The 24,544-nt window shown below is 42.0% G+C and overlaps 1 protein-coding gene across 1 annotated transcript in view; it reads right to left on the bottom strand.

The window, feature by feature from the left end:
* zgc:158403 (tetratricopeptide repeat protein 39A) overlaps positions 1 to 24,544 on the bottom strand; it is a 26,482-nt gene extending 1,938 nt beyond the window's left edge. Inside the window, exons 1-14 of the mRNA XM_036552062.1 lie at positions 24,470 to 24,544; positions 24,272 to 24,338; positions 20,727 to 20,831; positions 15,564 to 15,695; positions 12,061 to 12,119; positions 11,498 to 11,565; positions 11,188 to 11,252; positions 7,305 to 7,404; positions 5,974 to 6,039; positions 5,418 to 5,526; positions 3,097 to 3,164; positions 2,475 to 2,534; positions 2,134 to 2,295; positions 682 to 773 (exon numbers count right to left, since the gene is read on the bottom strand). Coding sequence (XP_036407955.1) covers positions 682 to 773; positions 2,134 to 2,295; positions 2,475 to 2,534; positions 3,097 to 3,164; positions 5,418 to 5,526; positions 5,974 to 6,039; positions 7,305 to 7,404; positions 11,188 to 11,252; positions 11,498 to 11,565; positions 12,061 to 12,119; positions 15,564 to 15,695; positions 20,727 to 20,831; positions 24,272 to 24,309 — 1,124 coding nt within the window. The 5' untranslated portion in view covers positions 24,310 to 24,338; positions 24,470 to 24,544. The remainder of the gene's footprint in view (positions 1 to 681; positions 774 to 2,133; positions 2,296 to 2,474; positions 2,535 to 3,096; positions 3,165 to 5,417; positions 5,527 to 5,973; positions 6,040 to 7,304; positions 7,405 to 11,187; positions 11,253 to 11,497; positions 11,566 to 12,060; positions 12,120 to 15,563; positions 15,696 to 20,726; positions 20,832 to 24,271; positions 24,339 to 24,469) is intronic.

Genomic DNA, 24,544 nt, shown 5'->3' with positions numbered 1-24,544 from the left:
TAGTATTAACTGGTTACAGCTCTGAATAGCAGGTAAAAGGACCACAACATTAATTCTTCATTTGCTACTTCCACTTCTATGCCCATGCCCTAACATCTACTACTTCTTGCGTTTGATGTTAATTTTATTTGTAGTATTATGATGTATTATAAGTTGTGTTCTAGAGACTGTTGTGTAATAGTATATTTGGCTTTTGTCAGAGTGCACCAACTTCTTTTCCTTCTCATCTCTCAGGATGTTTGCCTTCTTAAATAAAAAGCAAAAATGTAGCAGCATAAGGACTTTGGGGCAGCCAATGCCTCACTAGCCTGCTGGTCTGAGCTGAAAGCCCCAACCCCAAATACAATGCCATTGATTGTCAGTCCATCTCCCCCATCTCTGATTGGCTCAAGAATGCTGCATGAGTTTTCAGGCTTCCACATCTGACCAAATCTGACCCAAGCCCAGGGGTCCGCTGCATCAATGTGACCTGGTCCTGGTGCTCTATCAGTGCAGCATGTCAGGTAATAAGCAAACATGGTGGACAGCACAGAATGTGGGAAAACGCATGAGGTCAGAGGAAAGAACATACAAGATGCAGGCATGACTTGCACTGACTCTATTAAGCTATGTTTAACTGCCAAAGACGATGTCACACAGACATACCCATCACACCAGCAGAGTCACTGCATGTCACTTTACCTGAAGAGCTCTACCTCGTTGTCCCCGAACGGCCTGGCTTCACCTTGGGGCAGCATGCTCAGGTATGCAGCTTTCATGTACATATACATAGCCTGGCAGAGAAACGGCATGCTCCGTTATTCTGTACACCGCAGATCTGAGAACAGCTGCAATAGCAGTACATCATTCTGATGGTACACTGCAGATCTGAGAACAGCTGCAATACCAGCATATGTGTGCGAACCCAAATCATAGAGAGGTGCAAGCGAGTGACAGGTAAAAACAAGTGATGGGGATAAGAGATCAAAGGGTATGAGAGAGTGATGGGTACAAAAGAGTGAAAAAAGGGTTTGAGGAAGTGAAGGGTACAAGTGAGTGACGGGCACGAAACAGTGAGCGAGGGGATTGAGTGAGTGATGGGTATGAGCGAGTGAGAGGTATGAGAGAATGATGGGCACAAGAGAGTGATGAGTACAAATGAGCCAGGGGTATGAGTGAGTCTATGACGGGTACGAGTGAGCAACAGGTACGAGTCAGTGAGGGGTATGACTGAAGGGTACGACTGAGTGAGAATTATGAGTGAATGATGGGTACGAGTGAGTGACAGGCATGAATGAGCATGGGGGGAGTGAGTGACGGGTATGAAAGAGTGACAGGTACGAGGGAAAGACAGGTATGAGTGAGTGACAGGTAAGTAATCCAGGGGTACGAGTGACAGGTATGATTGAGTGAGTAGTACTAGTGAGTGTGTGATGGGTGCAAGTGAGTGAGGGGTACGAGTGATGGGTATGAGTGAGCAAGGGGTACGAGTGAGTATGTGACGGGTACGAGTGAGCCAGGGCCCAGGGGTATGCAAGGGAATAAGGGGTACAAGTGAGTGAGTGAGGGGTGAGAGCAAGTTAGCAAGAGGTACAAATGAGTGAGAGGTATGAGTGAGCGAGGGGTAAGACTGTGCCAGGAGTAAGAGTGAGTGATAGGTGTTAGAGAGTGAGGCATATAAGTGAGTGAGGGGTACAAGTGTGTGACAGGTACGCGTGAGTGAATAGTGAGTGAGTGAGCAAGGAGTACAAGAGAGTGAGCCACGTACAAGGTACAAGTGAGCCAGGGGTACGAGTGAGTGATGGACATGAGTGAGCCATTGGTACAAGTGTGTGACAAGTATGAATGAACCAGGGGTATGAGACAGTGAGTGACAGGTACGAGTGAGTGATTGGTATGAGTGAGTAATGGGTACGAGAGAGTGACGGGAATGATCAAGGAGTATGAGAAAGTGAGAGGTGCATGGGTGAACAGTTTAGACTGAAGGGCGATGTCAGTACCAGACAGTAGGCCAACGTGCTTCATCAGATAGCCAAGGTCTGTCTGATGGCCATTGGTGATGTAACTATATTTCTTCATCCATTTAGCATTGCAAATGCTTGAAACGGCCATATGTAATTCCAGATCCTTCTAGCTCATGGTGGTGTCTCATACCTTGGACCAGCGGCTCTCCTGGCTGAGCAGGTCTGCGTAGAAGTAGGCCATCTTCCAGACACGCTTGTATGTGAAGCACCACATCAGCTCCCAGTAGCACATGTGGTGGAATTGCTTCCACGCCTGCTGAGCCCGGCAGCCTTCTTCAAACAGTTCCACTGCCTGGCCAGGTAGAGAACACCAATCAGCACACATCCATGCACTCATGCACACAGACAGTGCAACATTCAACACAGGGCAGATAGACCTGCAATCAAGTGTAGTGACGATAATGTATATCGCCATTAAAATACTATATACCTATATACTGATGATGTTAATAGTTAGAGACCAAGTCTCACCTCATCAATGTTCCCTTTGATTTCCTCTGCTCTCCCTGCAAAAAACAGGAATATAGCACCCTGGAAAAGCAAGAGAAGCCTTATATCACAATGTCTATCTGTTCAGACTCCACTGCAACCTGTATGCTTTATATTGTGTATGTATAATCCACTTAAATGGATTCACATTTCACCATAGTCTAGTAAAACACTGTGCTTAGAATTACAACAGTACATTGCGTTATTGTCATTTAGCAGACGCGCTTATCCAGACCGACTTGCATAAGTTACAATTTTATCCATTTGTACAGCTGGATATTTACTGAGTCAATTGTGGGTTAAATACCTTGTCCAAGGGTACAGCAGCACTGCCTCAGTGGGGAATCAAACCACAAACCTTTGGTTACAATCCCTGTGCTTTACCACTATTGCCATACTACTGCCACATTACAGCAGTATCCAAATGCAAGTTACAAAGCTGCTGGCTGAATACAGAGATGGGTGTTTCAGGGGCAGACACTCCCATTGTGTTGCCTTCAGACTCCCCTCCACATCCATCCCGCACCCCCATGTTCTGTGTGTGGTTTTGTGTGTGTGTGTGTGTGTGTGTTTGGTTTGGTTTACATCACTTTACATCACTCACGTGTGGATATCGGACCCGGAATGGCTCCAACAGCTTCTCGGCGTCAGCCACATCCCCCTCGCCCATCCCTGTGCAAGGAGGGAGAGAGAAAGATGGAGGAAGGAAGAGGAAGGCCCTGTTCCTGCAAGGTACATCACACGGTGGTCACATTCAGGGCCGTGGGCTGGGCAATAGTACCTTTCAGACTGTCTCAGTCCACTCTCATGGTAGCCATGTATTTCACCACACTCTGAACTAGGGCTGGGCGGTAAATGGACTTTTTAAGGTATATCGATATATTTTCAAACGAGATATAGGATGAGACAATACCGTTTATATCAATATAGTTTGATGTTGCATTACATAACCCATTTCTTCCATAAAGCCGTGCCAGTGTTTGCATCTATCCTCTCTCACACTCTCCGGGCAACCCCGCCCCCACTCTCCCTCTGTGTCTGCACACAAACCGGGTGTTCTGTCAATTTGTCCTACCTTATCGAAATGTCCTACTGTAGTGTAGATTGATAGTCATATCCATCGATCTTTGCGTCCCTATTGGGAAATACTACAGCAAGTAGGTTATGCCACCTTAGAAACCAAAAAAAGGAATTTCAAAAATGCTGTCAAGTAAATTTTAATAATTGGCACAGCCTACTTACAATATATCCATCACATAAGCTGTATGTATTTCGACAGTCTAGTTTACATGCTGACATGTAAATTTGTAGTCTAGTTTGTCCATCAACACACTCTAATCAATACCAATGTAAAACTTTAAGTAGCATATTTTGATATTCTAAACCTTACCAGAAGTGACTACCATGATATAACTATAGAATGTTCTGATAGTCTGAATTACCTTATCAGAAAGTGCTACCAGCATAAACCTATTTTTATTTAATATAGGCTATTTATTTTATATATTTTTTCATTTACATGTTGATATATTGTTCAGCTGTATATTTTCAAACAGGGTAGGCCTGTTATTTTTGTTCTGTTTACATTTTTATTGTTATTTGCACAGCTGTGTGTTTTGATAAGCAGAAGAGGAAAACCTGTAATTGTACTCTATTTTAATCAGTCTGTTATTGTTGTTGAAAACAACTGAAGGAGTATTCTCAGAGACAGGCCTATTTTTATTTAATATAGGCTATTTATTTTATATGTTTTGCAGCTGATTATTTTCAAACAGGGAAGGAAACCCCATCTTTGCATTTTATTTTGATCACAGTCCGTTTTAAGTCCGTAAAAGTGCTTGGGACATCTCACATGTGCCTTTGACTTACAACATTTAGTCCACTTCATAGAAAATACCGAGATATATATCGTGTATCGCCATTCAGCCTAGAACTACCAAGATATGATTTTTGGTCCATATCGCCCAGCCCTACTCTGACCTCATAGTTCACGTGAGTTTAATTACACTAAAACAGTGGTTCTCAACCGGTGTGCCATGAGGCAAAGTGAAGTGTGCTGTGGAATTTTGAGGAACCCAATGCGTTATGTGTGTGACATTCTTCATAAATGAAAACCAACTTTAAGTTGGTGTGCCTTGATGTTCTAGTTTTACCTTTGATGTGCCAGAAGGTTGAAAACCTCTGAACTAGATGACTTGTGAGGCAGGAGTGGAGAGTGCTAAAATGGGATGAATGGTCTGGTATACAAGCACCTACTGAACAGACTCAGCATCTACAAGTAAATATTTCCAGCCATAAGCTATACACCACCTTGTCTTTAAATCATCTTTAATATTATGGCACAAGCAGATGCAGCCTACTAATAGAAGTGAAGCCATTCCAGATAGCTAATGAATTAAAATTATTTTTTCATTTCATTTTTTGCTTTTTTTTCATTGCTCAGTCACAGATCCATGATTTTTATCTACAGTAGCAGGCTGTCAGCTGTCTGTTTAATATGGTCAAATTCCTGCAGTGTTTTTTGTGCTATACACTTTACGGCCAAGCGCATGTGTGTGTGTGTGTGTGTGTGTGTGTGTGTGTGTGTGTGTGTGTGTGTGTGCTATGATTGATGCAAGAGGATCACCCTGGATGAAAGAGAGGAAAGTGTGGTTCTTTTGTTTGTGTGTGTGTGTATAAGTGAGTATGTATATGGTGAGTGTGCATGTACAGTGAGTATGGAGAGTGTACAGAGTGTGTATGGTGTGAGTATGGTGAGTGTAGTTTGTATGTGTAAGGTGTGTGTGCATCGTGAATGTGTATGGCAGGTGTGTGTATGGTGAGAGTGTGTGTATAGTCTGTGTTGTATGGTGAGTGTGTATGGTGAGTATTGTATGGTGAGTGTGTATTGTGAGCGTGTGTGGTGAGCATTGGTCTAGCTGTTACCCAGGATGAAGGACAGGAAGGTGTAGTAGCACAGCAGCAGCAGGGCGCACAGCATGGAGCGCATATTTAGTGATGTGGCACCATCATGCAGCTGGGACAGACCGTACTCCTGCAGATATACACACACACACCATGAACACACACACCATACACACACATACACACACACACACTTATAAGCAGCTGTTGGGTATCACAGTACAGTCAGACATATTCTGTATGAGAGACCATACTTCTGTACATAGACACATGCACCCCCTGAGTGAGAGCCACCATGTAAGTGCTGCTGACTGTAAGCTTTTGACAGCTTGGCTGCTTTAGACAGTGTGTAGGGCAGAAGCATTTTACATTTATTCATTTAGCAGATGCTTTTATCCATAGACTTACAAGTTAGGTACAACACGACACAAGTGCAAAACCATGCATAAAAGCAGAGAAGGAAAAGGACATTGTAGAGCAAACAGTTTCAGGGTGACTCACTGACAACTGCAGACAAGTTGAGACGCTGCCTCAGTGACATCAAATGCACTCAGAGGGAGACCAGCACAAGTCATACCTTATCTCCAGAGAAACCGGCAAACTCTAGAAGCTTGAGAATCCGAGGGGGAAACAGAGAGAGAGTCTGCGGGAGAAAGCACAGCAGAGCAAAGACACATGTTAAGACTGAACCATTTTAACCACGCTTGCAACATTTTTTGTGTGAAAGTGGATACCAAGCAGGTTTTAAAATGTTTGCTGGTTCCTGTTCATTACTGGGTTTCACAAGCAGTGAGGCAAAGAAGCATTCAAAAAGGTGACCTCAGAACAGCACCTGTCTGTGAACTGTGAGAGGTTCCTGTTGCACTTCAGAAAAAGGCAGTAAGAGAGCATTGGAATAGGAAAGATAAAATGCAAAAGAGGCCAGCACCAAGCTGTACACACACACTGAACTTAAGTCATAGCATCAGGGTGTATATCTGTCTGTGAATAAAGCTACTAGAGCCAGCAACACAAACAGGTTCAGTGGCAGGAAATATAGTGTCTTGCAAAATTTCATTCTGTGTGATATTCTATTTAAAACACTGAAATTCAAAGTTGATTATTTTACGGTGACATTGGTTTTAAGTTAGTATTTTTCAGAAAATAAAAAATTAAAATACGTAAGTCCTGATCTCAATCCCATTGAGAATCCGTGGCCTATTTGAAAATTGCAGTCCTCAAGCATCATCCAACCAACCTGAACAACCTGGAGCAGATCTGGCAGGAAAAATGGGCAAACATCACTCCTAAACAGTGTAGGGGTGATGGGAAGCTGGTAGACACTTACCCAAAAGGACATAAAGCTGTTATTGTAGCAAAATGCGGCTCTACCAAATATTAATGTGTTGGGGTTGCATACTTATGCAAAGAGCGTATTTCAGTTTTTTTATTTTTCTTAAGAATTTAATGTTTCAGAATTTTTTTTTCAATAAAGTATCAGAGTAAAATTTCAATGGACCATTTATAATCTGGTAAAATCAAGGGTCTGAAAACCTTTGCAAGGTGCTGTATGTGAATGGAAATGATTGGTGACTTTGTCCATGGTAGGTGTATGACCTCACAGGGCATCCTCAGTGAGCAGTATTTTGTCCCCATTGGCTCAGAAATCACTGCGGAATCCTGAGGTGATGACACACAGGGCGATTCCCCACTTTCAAAACTTGTGTGTTGTGCCCACCCCACCCAATCTGCAAGAGTGCAATCGTGTGGGTTCACAACAAACTTATGATTTGTGTACCAAGCATGACTGACACCCCAGGCCTCCTTCAGGAGCCTAAACAAAACACTATGAAATCACCCTAAAATCTTGCAATTACTCAGATGCCCACAATCCACACAATACTGTGCTTATCCACTTCTGGGACATACCAAGTTGAAAGCTCCAATCCCAAAGGACACTCCTCCTTCCAAGTGAGAGTGGTTCAGTCCTTTATGTGAGCTGTGGGACTGAATGAAAGCATGGAGCTCCCTGAATGGAAAGGGACACAGAGCAAAAGGCAGGATGAACAGGTGCCATTCACTACGGTAACTTATATATTGAAACAGCTATGTGAAAGGGATTTCACCACATCCCAACTGTCAGGTGTGACAAATACTACATTTTCATATCTGAATGCAATTGTCAGCCACAGTTTCCCATCTGTATGACAGTTTCTACATATGCCTGTGCATTCATACACAGTTGGCACGACATTTCCTATTACACCTAGAAATAATTCCATTTGTCCTACAGTAAAGAACATATGCAAGTTATTGAGGCGCAATGGAATGTCAGTGTTGGCCGACAACTTCATGGACCATCTATTGTTATGACTTTTCAATGAAAAAACAAGGTACTCCTATACATAGACATGAAAGAAATTCATTGCCGGAAAATCTTGTATATAGTCATACATACTGTGATGTCTACAATATTGAAACTGTTATTTCTGCACAGAAACAGTCGAAAAGAAGGTCTAGTCTGATTATTGTACTCCTGAAAGGTCTCCCAGTAAAAACGTTCGGCCATGAACAAAAGGTAAACGTGGCCGCACTTCCATCCAGGCATCCAGGCACTTACTAATAAGATCATGTACAACAAAAGTCTTATCAGTGAACGGAAGCTAGACTTTATTTTTCTGACTGAAAAATGGCTCGGTTCAGATGGAGCCTCTCTCTTAACTGAAGCCTCTCCTCCAAATTAGTTTTGTCCACTCGATACGTGAGGGTAAGAGAGGAGGGGGACTGGCAGCTATTTTTTTAGCCACTTTTAAATGCAAGCGTTTGCATTTTGGTAGTTTTTCATCTTTCGAATATCAGGCTATTATATTGGAAAGTCAAACATCAGTGCTGTTGATTACTATTTATCGACCACCAAAGCATACAGCTTCATTCTTACCCGAAATGTCTGAACTACTGTCAGTCTGTTTTACTAACCATGATAGGATTCCTATAACTGGTGATTTTAAGTTGCGTGTTGACAACGTCTCAGACTTCAAGGTTATGGATTTTATGCAACTTTTACATTCTTTTGATTTTACTCAACATATTGTTGGGTCAACCCACAACTGCGGCTACACCCTAGATTTGGTGATCTCTAGGGGTCTGAATATTGTTGTTGATAAGATTGCTGATATTATTATATCAGATCACTACTGTTTGTTTTTCAACGTGACTATCACTGGTTTAGCTAAAAACGATACACGAAACGATTCATTAAAAGACGCTTTTTAAGTCCGCCTTCAGCCGCCAAGTTCTCTTTTCATGTGCGTAGTCTACCTCTCTCAGTTGAAATCTCACTGATACATGAAAAAGTAAATCACTTCAACTCTAAATTAAGATCTGCTCTTGACATAGTGGCTAAAAAGAAATCACAGACTAAAGTAATGCCTTGGAAAAATGAGCGAATACGTCTGCTCAAGAGGGAGTGCCGTAGAGCTGAGCGAATGTGGAGAAAAAACTAACAATCTACCGAGAGATCTTTACAAAATCCCTATATGTTTACAACAAAGCTTTACGCTGTGAGAGACAGGCATACTTCTCTAAGATTATCAGTGAAAGCGGGAACAACCCTAGAATCCTATTTTCTACTATCAATCGCCTTTTAAATCCCTCCCACTCCCAGTTTTGTGAACAAATATGCCATGCCTCACAGCCAAAATGTGAGGAGTTTGCATCATATTTTGATAATAAGATCGTTAATATCCAAGAAAGTAGTGCGAATAATGTTGACAATCAAAAACATCTGACCATAAGTGGCTCTTGGGGAAATCTGAATTCTGTTTGTAAAATTAGTAAAGGGAAACTCCGTAAAATTATTTTGCAGTTGAACTCATCCGCTTCCTCCCTGGATGCAATTCCCACTACTTTCTTGAAGGAGGTCTTAAATAGTTTGACTGGTGATGTACTAGATATTGTAAATTGCTCTCTAGAAACCGGCATCTTTCCAGATGCACTCAACAGCTCTAGTCAAGCCTTTACTCAAGAAGCATAATCTTGATTCTTCTGTTTTGAGCAGTTTTAGGCCTATTTCCAACCTGCCTTTTCTGAGTAAGATATTGGAAAAGGCAGTGTTTAAACAGTTGGATGCGTTCTTACATGACAACAACATTCATGAAAAATTTCAGTCCGGTTTTGGAAGGGGACACAGTACTGAAACAGCGCTTGTAAAAGTAATCAATGATCTTAGAATGAGCGCCGATAATAACAATGTTTCTATTCTTGTACTTCTTGATCTGAGTACTGCCTTTGACACAGTCGATCATGGGATACTTCTAAGCCAATCTGAAAATTGGATTGGTTTCTCAGGCAAAGCCCTGAACTGGTTTAAACTTACCTTACTGGCAGAAGATATTTTATTAGTCTCGGTGACCATGTTTCAGACAAGCATGACATTCTTTCTGGTATTCCACAGGGTTCTATCCTTGGTCATTTACTGTTTTGTCTGTATATGCTGCCATTTGGAAAAGCATTGTACAGTGGATGAGTAAAAATTTCCTCATACTAAATGAAGATAAAACAGAAATTCTTATAATTGGTACAAATGCACAGAAAGAAAAGAAAGCAAACTTGGAAATCTGGCTCTACAGAATAAGCCCGAAGTAAAAAACCTGGGTGTTATTCTTGACTCTGGGTTGGACTTTAAATCATATATCAACACTGTTACAAAGATTGCTTTGTTTCATTTAAGAAATATTGCAAGAGTTACACCCTACCTCTCGCTGGAAGATGCCACAAAGTTGACCCATGCCTTTGTATTCTCTCACCTAGATTACTGCAATGCACTCTTTACTGGATTACCTAAAAAACTTGATAGGCTACAACTTGTACAAAATGCAGCAGCCAGAATTTTAACAAAAACCAGGAAAAGAGAACATATTACACCAGTTCTAGCGTCATCGCACTGGCTCCCTGTAATGTTGAGGATAGATTCTAAAATTCTTTAACTTGTTTATAAGGCCCTAAATGGTTTAGCACCTTCATACCTCTGTGATTGCTTATCTAAGTATGTTCCAAACCGTTCCATTAGGTCGTCTAGTGCTGGCTTGCTCAATGTCCCAAAAATGAATTATAAAAAGTATAGCGAAGCAGCTTTCTGTTCTAAAGGTTTGGAACAAACCCATTATAAATAAGACAAGCAACCTCTGTTGATAGTTTTAAGAAACAGCTCAAAACCCATTTTTATGATCTTGCTTTCAATTAATTCCACCTTTAATATTTTACACCATTGTCACTATTTCATATTTCTTTTTTATTTCTTATACTTGTTTTATATTTCTTGTACTTTTGTTATGCTCTTTATATCTTAGGATTGTTTTTATCATTATCAATTTATTTTATTACTATTATTGTCTTATTTTTATCTTTTTTATCTTACCTGTGATTGACTTTTATTGTTTCTCTTGTAAAGCACTTTGAGCTGCATTTCATGATATGAAAGGTGCTATATAAATAAAGTTTATTATTATTATTATTATTATTTCTTTAACACATTATGCATTTAACAGAATAAGAAATGTCAAATTAAAGACAAAGCACAGTTCAGTTACACTGCCTTATGTATAAGATTCAGTCCATCTACATTTATAAAAATTACATTTCCTTCAACAAGTGGAATCAGTGGCAGAGATCTCTGCTTCCAGCAAGAGGTTAATGGTTCAACATACAGGGAGATTTGTGTCTGTCACCGATCCCAACTCTCACAAGCCCAAGAATGAGAGGAGTAATCTCTCTTGCATGCTGACTGCTTTAATCTATTTTTCTGGGCACCTACTTGTAGATCAGGTAGCTGTTGCGCACTTTGATTCCTCCTTTGATGAAATTGACCATGTTCTCATCCTTGAGGAAGAAAAGAGCAACTTTAGAGTAATTAACAGAAATGCTAGAGTAAGAGAATTTCCTGAAATCAGAGAGGAGGCTGAAGGAGTGGGCCTTTGCATGGTAAGCAAATCTTGTTGGATAGCAAACAGTTGGATGTCATCCATGTTTCATTTGGATGCTACTATGAAGCATTTATAAGGTTTGTGAAGTGGCTTCCACACAGTGAGATATATCACTTGGGGGAACTATAAAATCTTTCTTACCTGTAAGACAGTGAGAGCAGCCCTGTGGAGCAGGCATTCAGCGTAACATGCTTCAGCGTGAAGCTGCTCTGTAACACACACAAGCACGCATGCATGCACGTGCACACACACATACACAACTTACTGAGAACATGAACTAGGTTTTCACAAGTAAAAGGGCCAAGTTTTAACAAAGTGTAAGATCTTGGAATTTTTAATTTTTTAAAGCCACGTGGGCTTCATTACAAGGCATTTACTCATAATACACATCGGTGAGGACAAGCTGATTTTTATTTTGTGTCTTTCCTGGTATGAAAGTTAGCCTTCACATGGGTGCCTTAACACACAAGGCCACAGCTTACAATTACTGTCACACATAATATTGCAGCGTACTGTCAACAGGGAAGAGCATGCTCTGCTATGGCGCGAAGGTCTCTGTATAAATACAGCTATTCCCCTGTCTGCACCAAGGCTACAGCAGGTGTAGAGCAATTTGAATCCGCAGTTGCGTTGCCCCTCCCTCTTGCTGTACCCCCAACCCCCCCCCAGGCTGTGGCCCCTCCCTCTTCCTGTGTGGCCCTTACCCTCAGCAAACACATCTGCAGATGATTTGCTGGCCAAGTTGGAGGACTTCCTGCGGAACCTGAAGGAACATAAATTGACAGAGAACTTGCATTAAGTTTCTCATTTAGCTGTGTGGGGGTTTCATGACTTCAAAAAAAGCAAAAATAAATCCAGGTGCACTCACCCTGGACAGACACAGCTGTGATTATTCATACCAGGGGGAGGGGAGGACTACACAGTGTATGAAGACGCTTAGGATTCCTTTACCTCTGAAAACCTCAGTGCCCTCTGTGCCAGCTGCCTGCACATGAGCGAGTGAAAAAGATGTTTTGGCTCAGCCTGACTGCAGTTGCTGGCCCCATATCAGCCAGATATCAGATATCATATGACAGCCCTTAGCTCTCACCCAGAATGGGTAAAACGCTATTTACCAATCATGCAAACGCAGTCAAATTTCTGCAGGTGTGCTGCCATGGAAATGGCCTCATTTGACTGAGGGCCACAGGTAGTGAGTAAGGAGGATAGAAGTGGCATAAAAGTGCTGTAGCACCCAGATCTCAGAGCATCATAGCAATGCCCCCCATTCTCCATGTACAACATGCAGTATCTGTAAACTACACAAACCAAGCACAGACAATTTCTATGCTTACAGCTCAGCGATGATGCTGAAAAGTCTCCCAACACTCTAAAGCACAGGAAGAGTGGGACGTTGAGACAGACAGTGTAGTTTCTGAAGTGAACTATAACTCATGAGAAATTCTATTATGTGATTCATGTCAATTTCAATTCAATTCGTCACAAGTTGTCACAAAGCAACTTCACATTGTTCCCAGGCCTGAGACCCCCTGAGAGCAAACCTATGGCAACATGGGCAAGGAAAAAACTCCTAAAACTCCCTAATTAACAGGAAGAAACCTTGAGCAGACCCCGGCTCAGAGGGGGAGCCCATCTGCTTCTGGCTGGCACTGGGCAGATAGAATTACAGAGAATACTTAAAGTTATACAATGTACTTTAAGACATCTGAGTTTGATAGACAGTAGTAATTAACAACAGAGTAATCATAAAATGTATCCTAGAATGTCTGGCTCTTGGCACGCAGTTGGCTTGATAGGCAGGGCAGTGAGGTAGCAGGACTGTGACACTTGGGCTACAGCTCCAGGCAGGAGCCCGGAGCAGGGATAGGGAACAAATAGAAAACAGTAATTAGCGGATGTTAATTGCAAGAATGGAAACATAAAGGCAAAGGGGGGAACAGAGGGGGGAAGTGGGATGCATGTGTGTAATAAGGAAAAATCCCGGCAGATAAGCACTATGGCAGCATACCTAGGGGACGAGAGGCAAGCGGCCAGCACAATCATGAAGGTGACCCTAAGGCAGTCAACACCAGACCACAGTCGGATCAGCTGTACACAGAGTACCCAGGCCATGCTTTAGTGACAGCAATGACCACTTAGTCCACCAGAGACTCTACGATCAATGCCAGCACCATGCCATGTCCATTAACTAAAGTATTTGAAATAAATTTAAGTTTGTAGCCTAGACTTAAAGGCGGAGAGAGAGAGTCTACTCCCCGAACTTCATTGGGTAAATTGTTACACAAAAGAGGGGCTCGGTACAAAAAGGCTCTTGGAACAATGAGGAGTCCCATGCTTTGGGAACATAGAGTTCGTTTTGGAGAATATGGGAGAAGAAGGTCCTTAAGGTAGGGAGGGGCAAGTCCATTTAAATCTTTGAATGTAAGGAGAAGTATTTTGAAATCAATGCGGTATTGGATAGGAAGCCAGTGGAGAGAGGCTAAGAGGCTAATACTGGGGTGAGAGAGAGAGGCTAATACTGGGGTGATGTGCTCAAAGCGCTTTGTTCTGGTTAGAATACTAGTTAGAATCTGGTTAGAATACGAGCAGCTGCATTTTGAACCAACTGAAGGGGCTTTAGGGAGGCATATGCACATCCTGACAAGAGGGCATTACAGTAGTCAAATCTGGATGTAACAAAAGTGTGGATTAGCTTTTCAACGTCATGTATTGATAGAATTTTCCTGATTTTGGCTATATTCCTCAAATGAAAGAAAGCAGTCCTGGAGTTGTTTTTTATTAATTATTAATTGTATTATATATAATTAATAATTAATTAATGCCATGTTTACGAATGATATTTCCAAGAGGGACCATGTATAACGAAAAGAGCGAAGGTCCAAGCACAGATCCTTATGGTATTCCATGTCTTACTCTGGAGAGTTTGGAAGACTTATTGTTACTTATTGACAACAAAGTGATGTCGCTCTGAAAGATAAGACCTGAACCAGGATGGAGCCTTTCCACTTATGCCAATCAGGTTCTCAAGTTGGTCTAATAGAATAAGATGATTGATGGTATCAAAGGCTGCACTTAGGTCTAAGAGCAAAAGTAGGGAGGTACAGCCATTGTCAGAGGAGAGAAGTAGGTCATTAAGTACTTTTGTGATGCGTTCTAAACCCAGACTGAAAGACTTCCAGAATATTATTGGACTGTAAAAAGGAGCAAAGTTGCTTTGTTAGAACTTTTTTAAAGATTTTCGAGAGGAATGGGAGATTTGAGATGGGCCTGTAGTTCGACAGGTCATTCGGGTCTAGAGTGGGCTTCTTCAGAATAGGCTTGATGACTGCTAATTTGAAGTACTGAGGTATATGTCCAGACACAAGGGAGGCACTGAGTTTAATAACAGAGTGCCAATTCGGGTAGCAACTGTTTTAAGAATCTTGTTGGAATGGGGTCTAGTAGGCAGGTAGCATTTTTAGATGAATTAATTAGGGAGGAGAAGTCACTAAATTTAATGGGTGTGAAAGAGTCTTGGCACGTGGCTGGGCTTATTGGACATCTCTACTCATTCTCCCAGCCCCAGCACTGTGTGACACTTCCCGATAACCCAGTAAAAAGCAAACAGACACACTAAAGTCAATAGGTTGCAAGAAGGGGAAGGCTGTCAAGACATTCAGGCCTTATTTCTGTGTTGTGTGGGCATGAATTCATAAAGACCTCACAAACTCACATGTCAACAAAGTGCTTAACCAGTTACACCTGAAATCCAGTTTAGGAGTCCATTCAATGCTAATGCCATCTCTCTCAGCCAATGGTGTTCTAGCAGAGATACTCTATCTCCTGAGCAGATGTGCAGTTCTGCATTCCTCTGACCTCTGTACTTTGATGGCCTGAGAGATTCCAGCTGGTAGCACTTCAATTGCTGTCTGCATCACTATGCTAGCTACAAGTTTTTTTCCCCCATGTCTTTGATCATACACTTATTTGTGTATATGTGTGCACCCACATTTGTGTATATGTGTGTTATACGTGTGTGTGTACCAGTGTGTGAGTGTGTGTATTATGCATGTTTGTGTGTTCATGTGTATGTGTATTATGTATATATGTGTATGTGTGTGCAAATGTGTTTGTATTATGTGTGCCTCTGTGTGTGTGGTCATGTGTGTACGCATTGTTCATGTTTATGTGCCTGTGTGTGTTTGTGTGTGTGTGTGTGTGTTCGCACCTCTGGCAGACCTCCTGAGCCCTCTTCATGGTGTTCCCCGCATGAACAATGTCATCATGCTGGAAGGTCATCATAGCCTGCATCTCCAGCACGGTGGCGTAGATCAGTGCATGGTACATGCTGTCATCCACACTGTGAGGAACACATGACGCACACTTAAATCTGTCTTGTGTGTGGTGTAGTTCAACACAATTTCAACCCTCTAAGGAAGGTACTGAACCATGCAGTTATATCTGAACTGTAAGCAGTAAGGCCATATCAGAACAGTGCTTTATCTCCTCTCCATACCAAAAAATACAGAAACTGTTTTCTGCCCTCATACAGCTCGTTAAAAACATTCAGCAAAAATGGAGATTATGTGCTCGGCGTACCAGAATTAATGGTCATTATTGCCAATTTATCACATGTTGGTGCCACATAAGTCCCCTCTGGCTGCTCCCAGAGTGCTCTTCAGCAGCTGAAGTGATACTTCTCAGTTACCAGGCATCTTACTGAAGTGTGAAACTGGGGGAAAAGTCAACAAGCTTAGGAAAATGAAAGTGTTTGGTGTGGTGTATCACATGAGTGATTCTTTCAAGGTCCAGTACATCCAACCACTTTTCCTACATTTTCAACCTTATAGTCTTTTACAGTGTGATTCTATCTAGACCACTAATTCTCAATCCTGGTCCTGGGGCCCCCCTGCTCTGCACGTTTTCCATCTACCTACCTGACTGAACTCATCAGTGGCACTTTTGATTAGCTGAGCACACCTGATTTAATCAAGAGCATGTTAGTCATTTCAATCAGGTGTGTTTGGAGCAAAGATAGATAGAAGATATGCAGGACAGGGGGGCTCCAGGAGTAGGATTGAGAAACACTGAATTCTAGACCAATGACTGCTTCTGTCAGTGGAATTCATGGACAGGTCTACTGGCACCAGCCTTTGGCAGGATGATGATGATCATGTCATATGTTGCAGAGCCACAGTGCCTCCACCCCCAACGCCTTTGAGCCATGCCGACAGACAGAATGCAAACACTCTTCTCTTTCCTCTCATGGCCCTCTCTCTGCCTCCCCGTCCTCCTCTCTTTCTCACATTTGCACCTCTCTCTTTTACTGCCTCATTCCCCTCTCTCCATGCTCGCATTCCCCTCGTCTTTGGTTTATCTGTTCCTCTCCGTGGCCCTCACCCCCTCACTCCCACACCTCCTCCCTCTTGCAGATCCGCTCCGTGTCTGCACTGTTTGCCAGCACTAGAGGCTGCTGGGCGTGAGCTTCAGCAAACACTGCACATCCTGGAGAAAGCACATGCACACTGTGCTGCTCCATTGCACTCAGGCTCATCTGCACTGCAGCTTTAGCCAAGGCAGCGTTATACGCTCCTCCACTGAATTCAGGCTTATCTGCATTGCGGCTTTAGCCAAGGCTGTGGTACACGCTCCTCCACTGCACTCAGGCTCATCTGCACAGACATTTTAGCCAAGGCAGTGGGATTCACTACTAAGGCTGAGACAGTAGTCTCTATCTTACTGCCATGTCAAGCCCCCCCTAAAGGAGTTTAATTGTTTTAGTGACTAGAGTATCTCTCTGGTGGCATACTTATAACACCTCAAAGCCAAGCAGGGACTGCTTTCAGGATTGTGAACCCTCTGTGTTTTAATGCAGAGCTTTCACTGACAGATAGCAGAGCTTTCCTTACATGTATGCTTGCAGAGGAGGCATCAGCAACACAAGGGGCCACAGGTTTAACAGCCTGGAAATCACACTCACTGGTGGAAAGACAAGCTCTCACCAGCTCTGCTTGCAGTGCATCATTGCCAGTCTTGTGCTGCCCAAGCGCTCGTCATTGTTTTGTCATAATATGATGACTGTTAATCTGCCTACAGATACTGCTCAGTACTATTCAACAGGAAATTATGTGAAAGGAACTACAGAAGCGAAACAGATTTTGTACAATACTTGCTAAGCTCATGGTCTCTGCTGCTGCAGAAAAATGAATAGGCATTGGCAATGAATTGGAAGTCAGGGGCCGGCAACCTGCGGCTCCAGACTGGCATGCCTTTGGTTAGCCCCTGTGGCTCTGAAGCAAGATTAGCAGTCCTACAAAACTGCCTCTTATTAGATTTGTAAAATATGATCAAGACTCAGTTTTAAACACCAAATTAATACAACAACAATAACAAAAAAACCTCTCAAAACTGGCTTCATATTCCTATTTACTTATGCTAGTAAGATTTTAAATTTAAATTTGCCAGCATGCACATGCTATCTTTTCCATCCTAAAAGTGTGATAAGCTTGGTTGCAGAGGGAGGGGCTCAAGCTAATCGACAACAATCAAATATATTGCTTTGCCACCACATTATCAGGAAACAGCAACTTAGCAAGCTAAGGTAAACTCAGCTAACTTGCTAACGACCTGATAACGCTTTATGACTGTCTGTGCGGGTGGGTCTGAATGTTAACACAACACGTCACAACACTGAAAAATCTTGTTAATGTAAATTTTAAATCAACATACAATCAACTTTGTATTCAAAACAAATTGCATCTACGTGTCTTTTTTGGGGTTTCTTACAGGTGAAAATCTATTGCAGTTTTCAGAATGTTGTGTTATTGTGGCTTTTTGATCCCATGCTGACTTCTGCCTGACTGCCTACCTTGTCCCTGCCTGCCGTCCTGCCTTGGTTGCCTGATCCGCCTGCCTGCCCGGTTTTGACCCAGCCTGTTCCTGTTTTGATCCCTGCTCCTTGTTTGCTCTGCCTCGGACTGCCTTCCTGGTTTTTGACCCTGCCTGTTCTGCCACCACAAACTTGCCCTGCAATTCTGAATAAACCACTTAGAACTTGAAAATGCCTGGTCTGCATTTGAGTCCGTGCCTGTGCCCTGACAATTCCTGTCATTTGGGTTGCTGACCCCAGAATCATGACGTGTTGGCTAACTAACTGCACACAAGCACCTTTCATCAAGCACATACAGTATTTAGCTTGCTAAAAAGCTGCTGTATGGTGTTAATCAGTGCTATTTTTGGCAGCTGATTTTTATTTACTCTTATTTTAGTCTTTTGACTAAAATGCATATTAGTTTTTTTTCACATTTTAGTCTTTTAAATTATTATTAGTTTTAGTCTATGAAAACTATAGAAGATTTAGTCTAATTTTAGGAAAATGCATTTTTGTCACATTTTAGTCAATTTGCATTTTTTTAATCAAATCATTACAGTGACCTTTCATCAAGCACATAGATGTTCTTAAGCCAGCTACATTCCTTAGGTTTTCTTCTCAGGGCCAGGGACTCCTAGCTGTAGCCTAAACTTGATGCATTTAATAATACAGTAACATCCAGAAATGTTGTGTCATGCACTGTATGCTGTATAAAGATGTAATATGTGTTTTCCACACTGTGGTAGGAATATGACTTATTCTTTGGCTGTTTATCAAATAAATCTGACACTTATTAAATTGAAAAATATTCTTTTGCACTCGGTTGTTTATCATTGCAATGCAAATGACAAAAAAAAACAACTACAGTACAGTACAGTGAAGTACAGTTTACTCAGGGCATATAACCTACCCACAATTGTAAGACAAAGTCAGTGCAAATATAGTATAATTAAGTCACTAATATGTTTGGAATAGTAGTGCAAATGACCATCAAGGACAAACTATAGTGCTGGACAAGTAAGGGACACAAGACGTAATAAGGGCATTTTCACTGTGCATCTGGAACATAGCATTAGCAGTAGTCTCAACCCAGAGTCGAGCAAAACTCAGGCAGGTTATTATCAGAGTGGTGCTTGCGGTTACCACATTCACACTAGCATTAGCGTGAGTGGAAGCGGACACAGTAATAAAACCTAACTAGCATAATATTTACATGATACTTGAAAACAATCGAAGATTATAATAATGATTATGAATTTACAATATCTCTACGACACAAGCATAACAGGACACTGTACACCAGCTGACCTGTAAACAAACAGTGCCAACGATCGCTATTGCGGTGGCAAGCTAACCTAAACAAGTAACACATATTGGCCACCGCTTCATTTGCAATACTGTTCCTAACGACAAAATGAAAAAAGACAATATTTCCATTGACTGTCTTACAGTGTAGGACCTAGCTCAGAACAACGCTAGCATTGCTGGATATCCTAGTTATAAACTTGCTAACTTGCCAATACCGAATGGCAAGAGCGAGAGTGAGCGCTGTTTGTATCTATGCTGTAGAGTGGGAAAGTAAGAGGCAGTCCGAATTAAGGAGCAGTCCAGCTAGCTAGATAATACAAGGAACATTGATTTAGTAGGTTGTTCATGTAAACATTCATCCTGCACCCAAACAACTTACCTACCGATATGCACAATTAACGTTAACAAGTTGAGTGAACAAGAAAAGATAGCCATCTGCTTTTAGCTAAGTCAAGCCTTTAAGTTGATTTTGAAAGCTATAGAACTTACCCTATCATATATTTCTGGTTGGTGCGCCTTCAAATTCCTCGATGTATGTACTGTTTTTCCCACTGATTTTTTACCCGCACGGTCTGCATTGTGTTTTATTGTCAATAGCGCTAGTGAAACAGATACAATTTCTCCATAAATCGGCTCCTTTTTTCTTCCGAGTGTTCCATTGGCAGGGCAGCACGACCTGGACCTGTATATCAACCAATCATAAGCATGCAGTATACGGTTATGCGTATTTTGTGAAATGAGTGCCTGCACGTAATTTGATTATATATATATATATAGTAGCTAAACTGCTTGTCTATTCGTCTGTCCTCTGTCTCTGACATTATCGTTTTGTTATTCCTCAACGCAAATTGTACTATATTACGTCACAGTTTTTATTTCCAAAGGTGCATTTTTAATTTGTTATTGTCTCGTCTTGGAAAGGGTTCTTTGATGAACATTTTTCGTCACAGTTTTCGTCAACAAAATTAACACTGGTGTTAATAGTACTACTGGTGATTTTACTGAGAGGCATGAACTTAAAGGTTTCAAGTTTGTCTGCCATGTCCCATAGCATCTGTGGGAGTGGATTCAGAACTTTTATAGAAGCTACAAAGAGCAGAATTGATCAGCATGTTAGTTGCAATGCCTACCCATGCGGGCCAGGAGGGGAGAGAGAAGGGGGGACAGGAGAGGAGAGGAGAGGAGGGGAGGGGAGGGGAGGGTTGCTCTCACCGTGGCCTCAGCTTGTCCAGGCTTTCTGTGAATTCATTGTTGAGGAAGAGGTCCATTGCCTCCATGCACTCCTCCAGACAGGCCTGCAGGCTCATCGACGTGCAGCTAAATACAGACACAAACACTGCCACTGGACATCTACAACATGCAGGGCACATGCGGCGTGGTGTGTTGGTTTTTTTCAATGTCATCGTCCACAGGGGGGGGGGTTAGGTTTTGTCAAAATTACACATATAAACATTACATACTTAGAAAGAGACCTGTTGCTATTTACAAGCAACGACTTTAATTTGTTGTTCAATTGTAAGGTACACCATCTGAACTGGACTGTACTGAATAACCTCTCATGTGTGGAGCTTTCATATTAATATGCATTGGTGAATGAATAATAATTCGTAACAACATTATCTAGAGCATCAAAATACATAGGCCTATGGTATGAAGCGTCATAACTAAGTTAAGGTTATTTGTAACTTTAGCTAGCAGCTAGCTATAAAAATAAAAGAAAAATGCTTGAGAGTAACACCATTACAAGCTAATGTCATTATACACTTCATTATACACTACATTCCTTTCCAAATTTGGCTTTGAAATGTTTCGTAGGACTACTATTATTGATACCGTCACCTACATAAGCTATTTTTTAATCAATTGCATTGTGTGAAACATTAGCTAGCCTACTAAGGGAGGGAAATAGCCTAGCCTTCATTATGGCCAGAGTATGCATATTTAACATGTTTCAAACAATTGCCTTTACTCCAGACACTGTACCAGGTTACTGTTTTGAACGTTCCTTACAGATAATGGCATAACAATCATTGCTTTGTCTTACCGAATGCTATGCTGCCAGTTCACACACAAGCCACCTGCTGCTGCCAATGTGCATAAAATCCAATTGCTGCTGTTAGTGGAAGTGTTGATGATGCAAGGGGCTGCGCTCGCGCCCTCTCTCACACACAGCGGACACTAAATTACAATTCTAAACTGAATTAAGCATGCACTCGTCTTCAAGGAGGAGTTCTCAACCTCTGATTTTTTATCCAGTTGTATTTAGCTTCAAAATTTATTTTTAGCTCAAAAAAATGACCAAGGTCCAGACCTCGGTGACCTCATAGCTGGTTACGGGCATGATGACATTGTGTTACTGTGAATATCTTTAAATATATGTGCTGCCCATCATCCCATTATTCTCTGTATAAAGGCTCCTTGTAGAATTTACACGTGGGAGCAGAGCACGCACTAAATGCCCTGCACAGATGACATTTTCCACAAATGCTGGACCTGTTATCTCAGAGGCTGATAAAGGAGCCCTCAGGGCAAGGATGAATTTGTTCTGAATGAGCCGAAAACACTGACAGCACCAAACTGCATGTACCCAGAATCCACAGGAACACCCCTCACCATTCAAATACATGCATGCCGTAACTAGCTATGAGGTCACCGAGGTCTGGACCTCGGTAATTTTTTTAGAGCTAAAAATAAAATTTGAAGCCATGAATATATGTACACATACTTGACCACATAAGGCTGTTTCACCCACAAAATCATCTTGGGGACACAGCTAGTGGCACCCCCAGAAAATGTTCAGTGGGGTGGACAGGTGGGGCCAGTGAAAATCTTGGGGTGGCACTAGCATGGTAACCACGGGGGGGTGGGGGATGTAATAACAGTCAACAATTCGTTTTCACGAAAACAGACTCAGATATTTAACTTTTAATGGCCAAATGCAATAGAACAAACTGGATTTTTGGATTTACACAAACTGAATTTATGGATTTAAATCTTTGGAGTTAAAGCCTCTGGATATTGAACACAATATATCTATCTGCCCAGTGCCGGCCAGAAGCAGATGGGCCCCCCCATGAGCCCGGTTCTGCTCAAGGTTTCTTCCTGATAGGGAGTTTTTCCTTGCCACTGTTGCCTTGTTGGCTTGCTCTCAGGGGGTCTCAGGCCTGGGAACAATGTAAAGCTGCTTTGTGACAACTTGTGTTGTAAAAAGCGCTATACAAATAAAAATGAATTGAATTGAATTGAATATTTTTCTCCTCATACGAAACAATTCTGTATCATACAGGATGCTTGGCAACAGTAAGTGACACAGAAGGCTGTGGCATCTTGCATGAGTAAATTTTTTTTTATGTTAGCTAGCTACATACAATGCAATTGTGGGTAAAAGCTATGTAGATAATTTGATTCTCTAAGCCTAAACACGATTAATGGTGGTGACAAAATATATCTGGATTGAAACAACAAAAACACGGGGGGGGGGGGGGGGGGAATTCATTTTTGTGGCCACTCCTTGGAGGCCCCTGGACACAGCTAAAACTTTTCAAGTTTAAAACCAGTGCGATCTGACTATGCTAGCTAGTGTAACGGGTGGTCTCTTGCGTTGTGTTTTAATGTGATGTTACGTGGGTCGGCGAGCGAGCGAGTTTCGAACTGAGGTTCTTACTGCTCGCTGCCAACCCCTTAAAGTCATCGTCGTTGCCAGTTGAGCTAAAGGCAAATTGCTGTTAGCCTGTCGGCGACAACGCTACTTAACCAGGTCTCAGGGGGAGTGACGTAGCCGCTGCAACCACTCGGCTACCTGCTACCCGCTACCTAAGGCTTTACGCAGGACTCACACGAGCTAATCACTTCAGCTCTGCTACACTAGCAAGGTGTGATTGCTAAAAAGAGCTGTTCAGACAGAGTTTTCAATCAAGAGCTGAGAAAGGCTCTAAAGCACTGAAAATCTACGGGCATAGGCCTGTCTACAGGATGACGCTGTCCATCACGGTCAAGTCATGAATGGGACACGTTTTTAGCCACGTAGTTTTACAGTGATTTTTTTTCCACCTCGTGGCTCATTTTAAGGTAACTGTTTATGATTAATTAATTATGAGGCCTAGAGCCAATAAATAATTGTGTTTAATTAATTTGAACAACTGCATTTATTGGGGCTACTGTCTACAGTAGCTGTTAACAGAAGAAAAATTAAACTGCTTTTACGTTGTTGTTGTTTTAATAAATTCAAATACAGTTCAGACCGGACCTCTCACTGTGGGCTTTCGGTGGCTACTGTGACTAAATTAAAAGCTCCAATTAATCCGATATAGGTACGCCCAGTGCGAACTGAAATCCGCAACAGAAACGCGGTGCGAAAAATTGCGAAACGGATGCGTTCAATAAATATATTTCATGAATTCCTCCAACGAAACAAGATATTATCAACTTTTCCCGGCAACTACTTAATAACTTCATAATCAACGTTTCAGATCAGGAAGAGTCATACAGTCATTACTCCGATACCACGACAAAGCTGTTTTGTATTTGGTCAGGTCTGCCGAGTTGATGGGGAGGTCTCTTTTCACAGTCAGTATTTGTACAGTCCACGTATATTTATAAACGAAAATTCCTTGTAGAGACGACCAAAAGCCAACATCCACACACAAGTAATTATGGCAGTTTCTATGATCGAGCACGCATTCTCGTTGTCTTTGTAGTAAACAACATTCCTTTTCAAGGTTCTTGAAAAGATTGACATATGTTTGCTCGCTACTTACTTCTCGGCCGCAAATGCATTTTTCTCATTGCTGGACATGTCTTGCCCCTGGAACTTGGTCCAAACACCTGTCGAGGGAGGGGTGAAGAGGAAAGGCTGGGGTCAAAGTCAGCCAAATATATACAGAAATACAATCGTAAAACGGCTGACTGGCTAAAGAGTTGGATTTTTTTCCAAACAAGTCGTCACGCCTACATACAGTAAATTTGATAGTCCCCACTTTGTGACAATTTGTTGCGTCAAGTAGTGGAACGTCGTAAGCGCTTGCTTCACA

This window comes from Megalops cyprinoides, chromosome 19, assembly GCF_013368585.1.
Source record: "Megalops cyprinoides isolate fMegCyp1 chromosome 19, fMegCyp1.pri, whole genome shotgun sequence".
In the NCBI taxonomy this organism is placed as follows: domain Eukaryota; kingdom Metazoa; phylum Chordata; class Actinopteri; order Elopiformes; family Megalopidae; genus Megalops; species Megalops cyprinoides.
The sequence above is the reverse complement of the archived record's forward strand: the minus strand, read 5'-3'. Positions and strand labels throughout refer to the sequence as shown.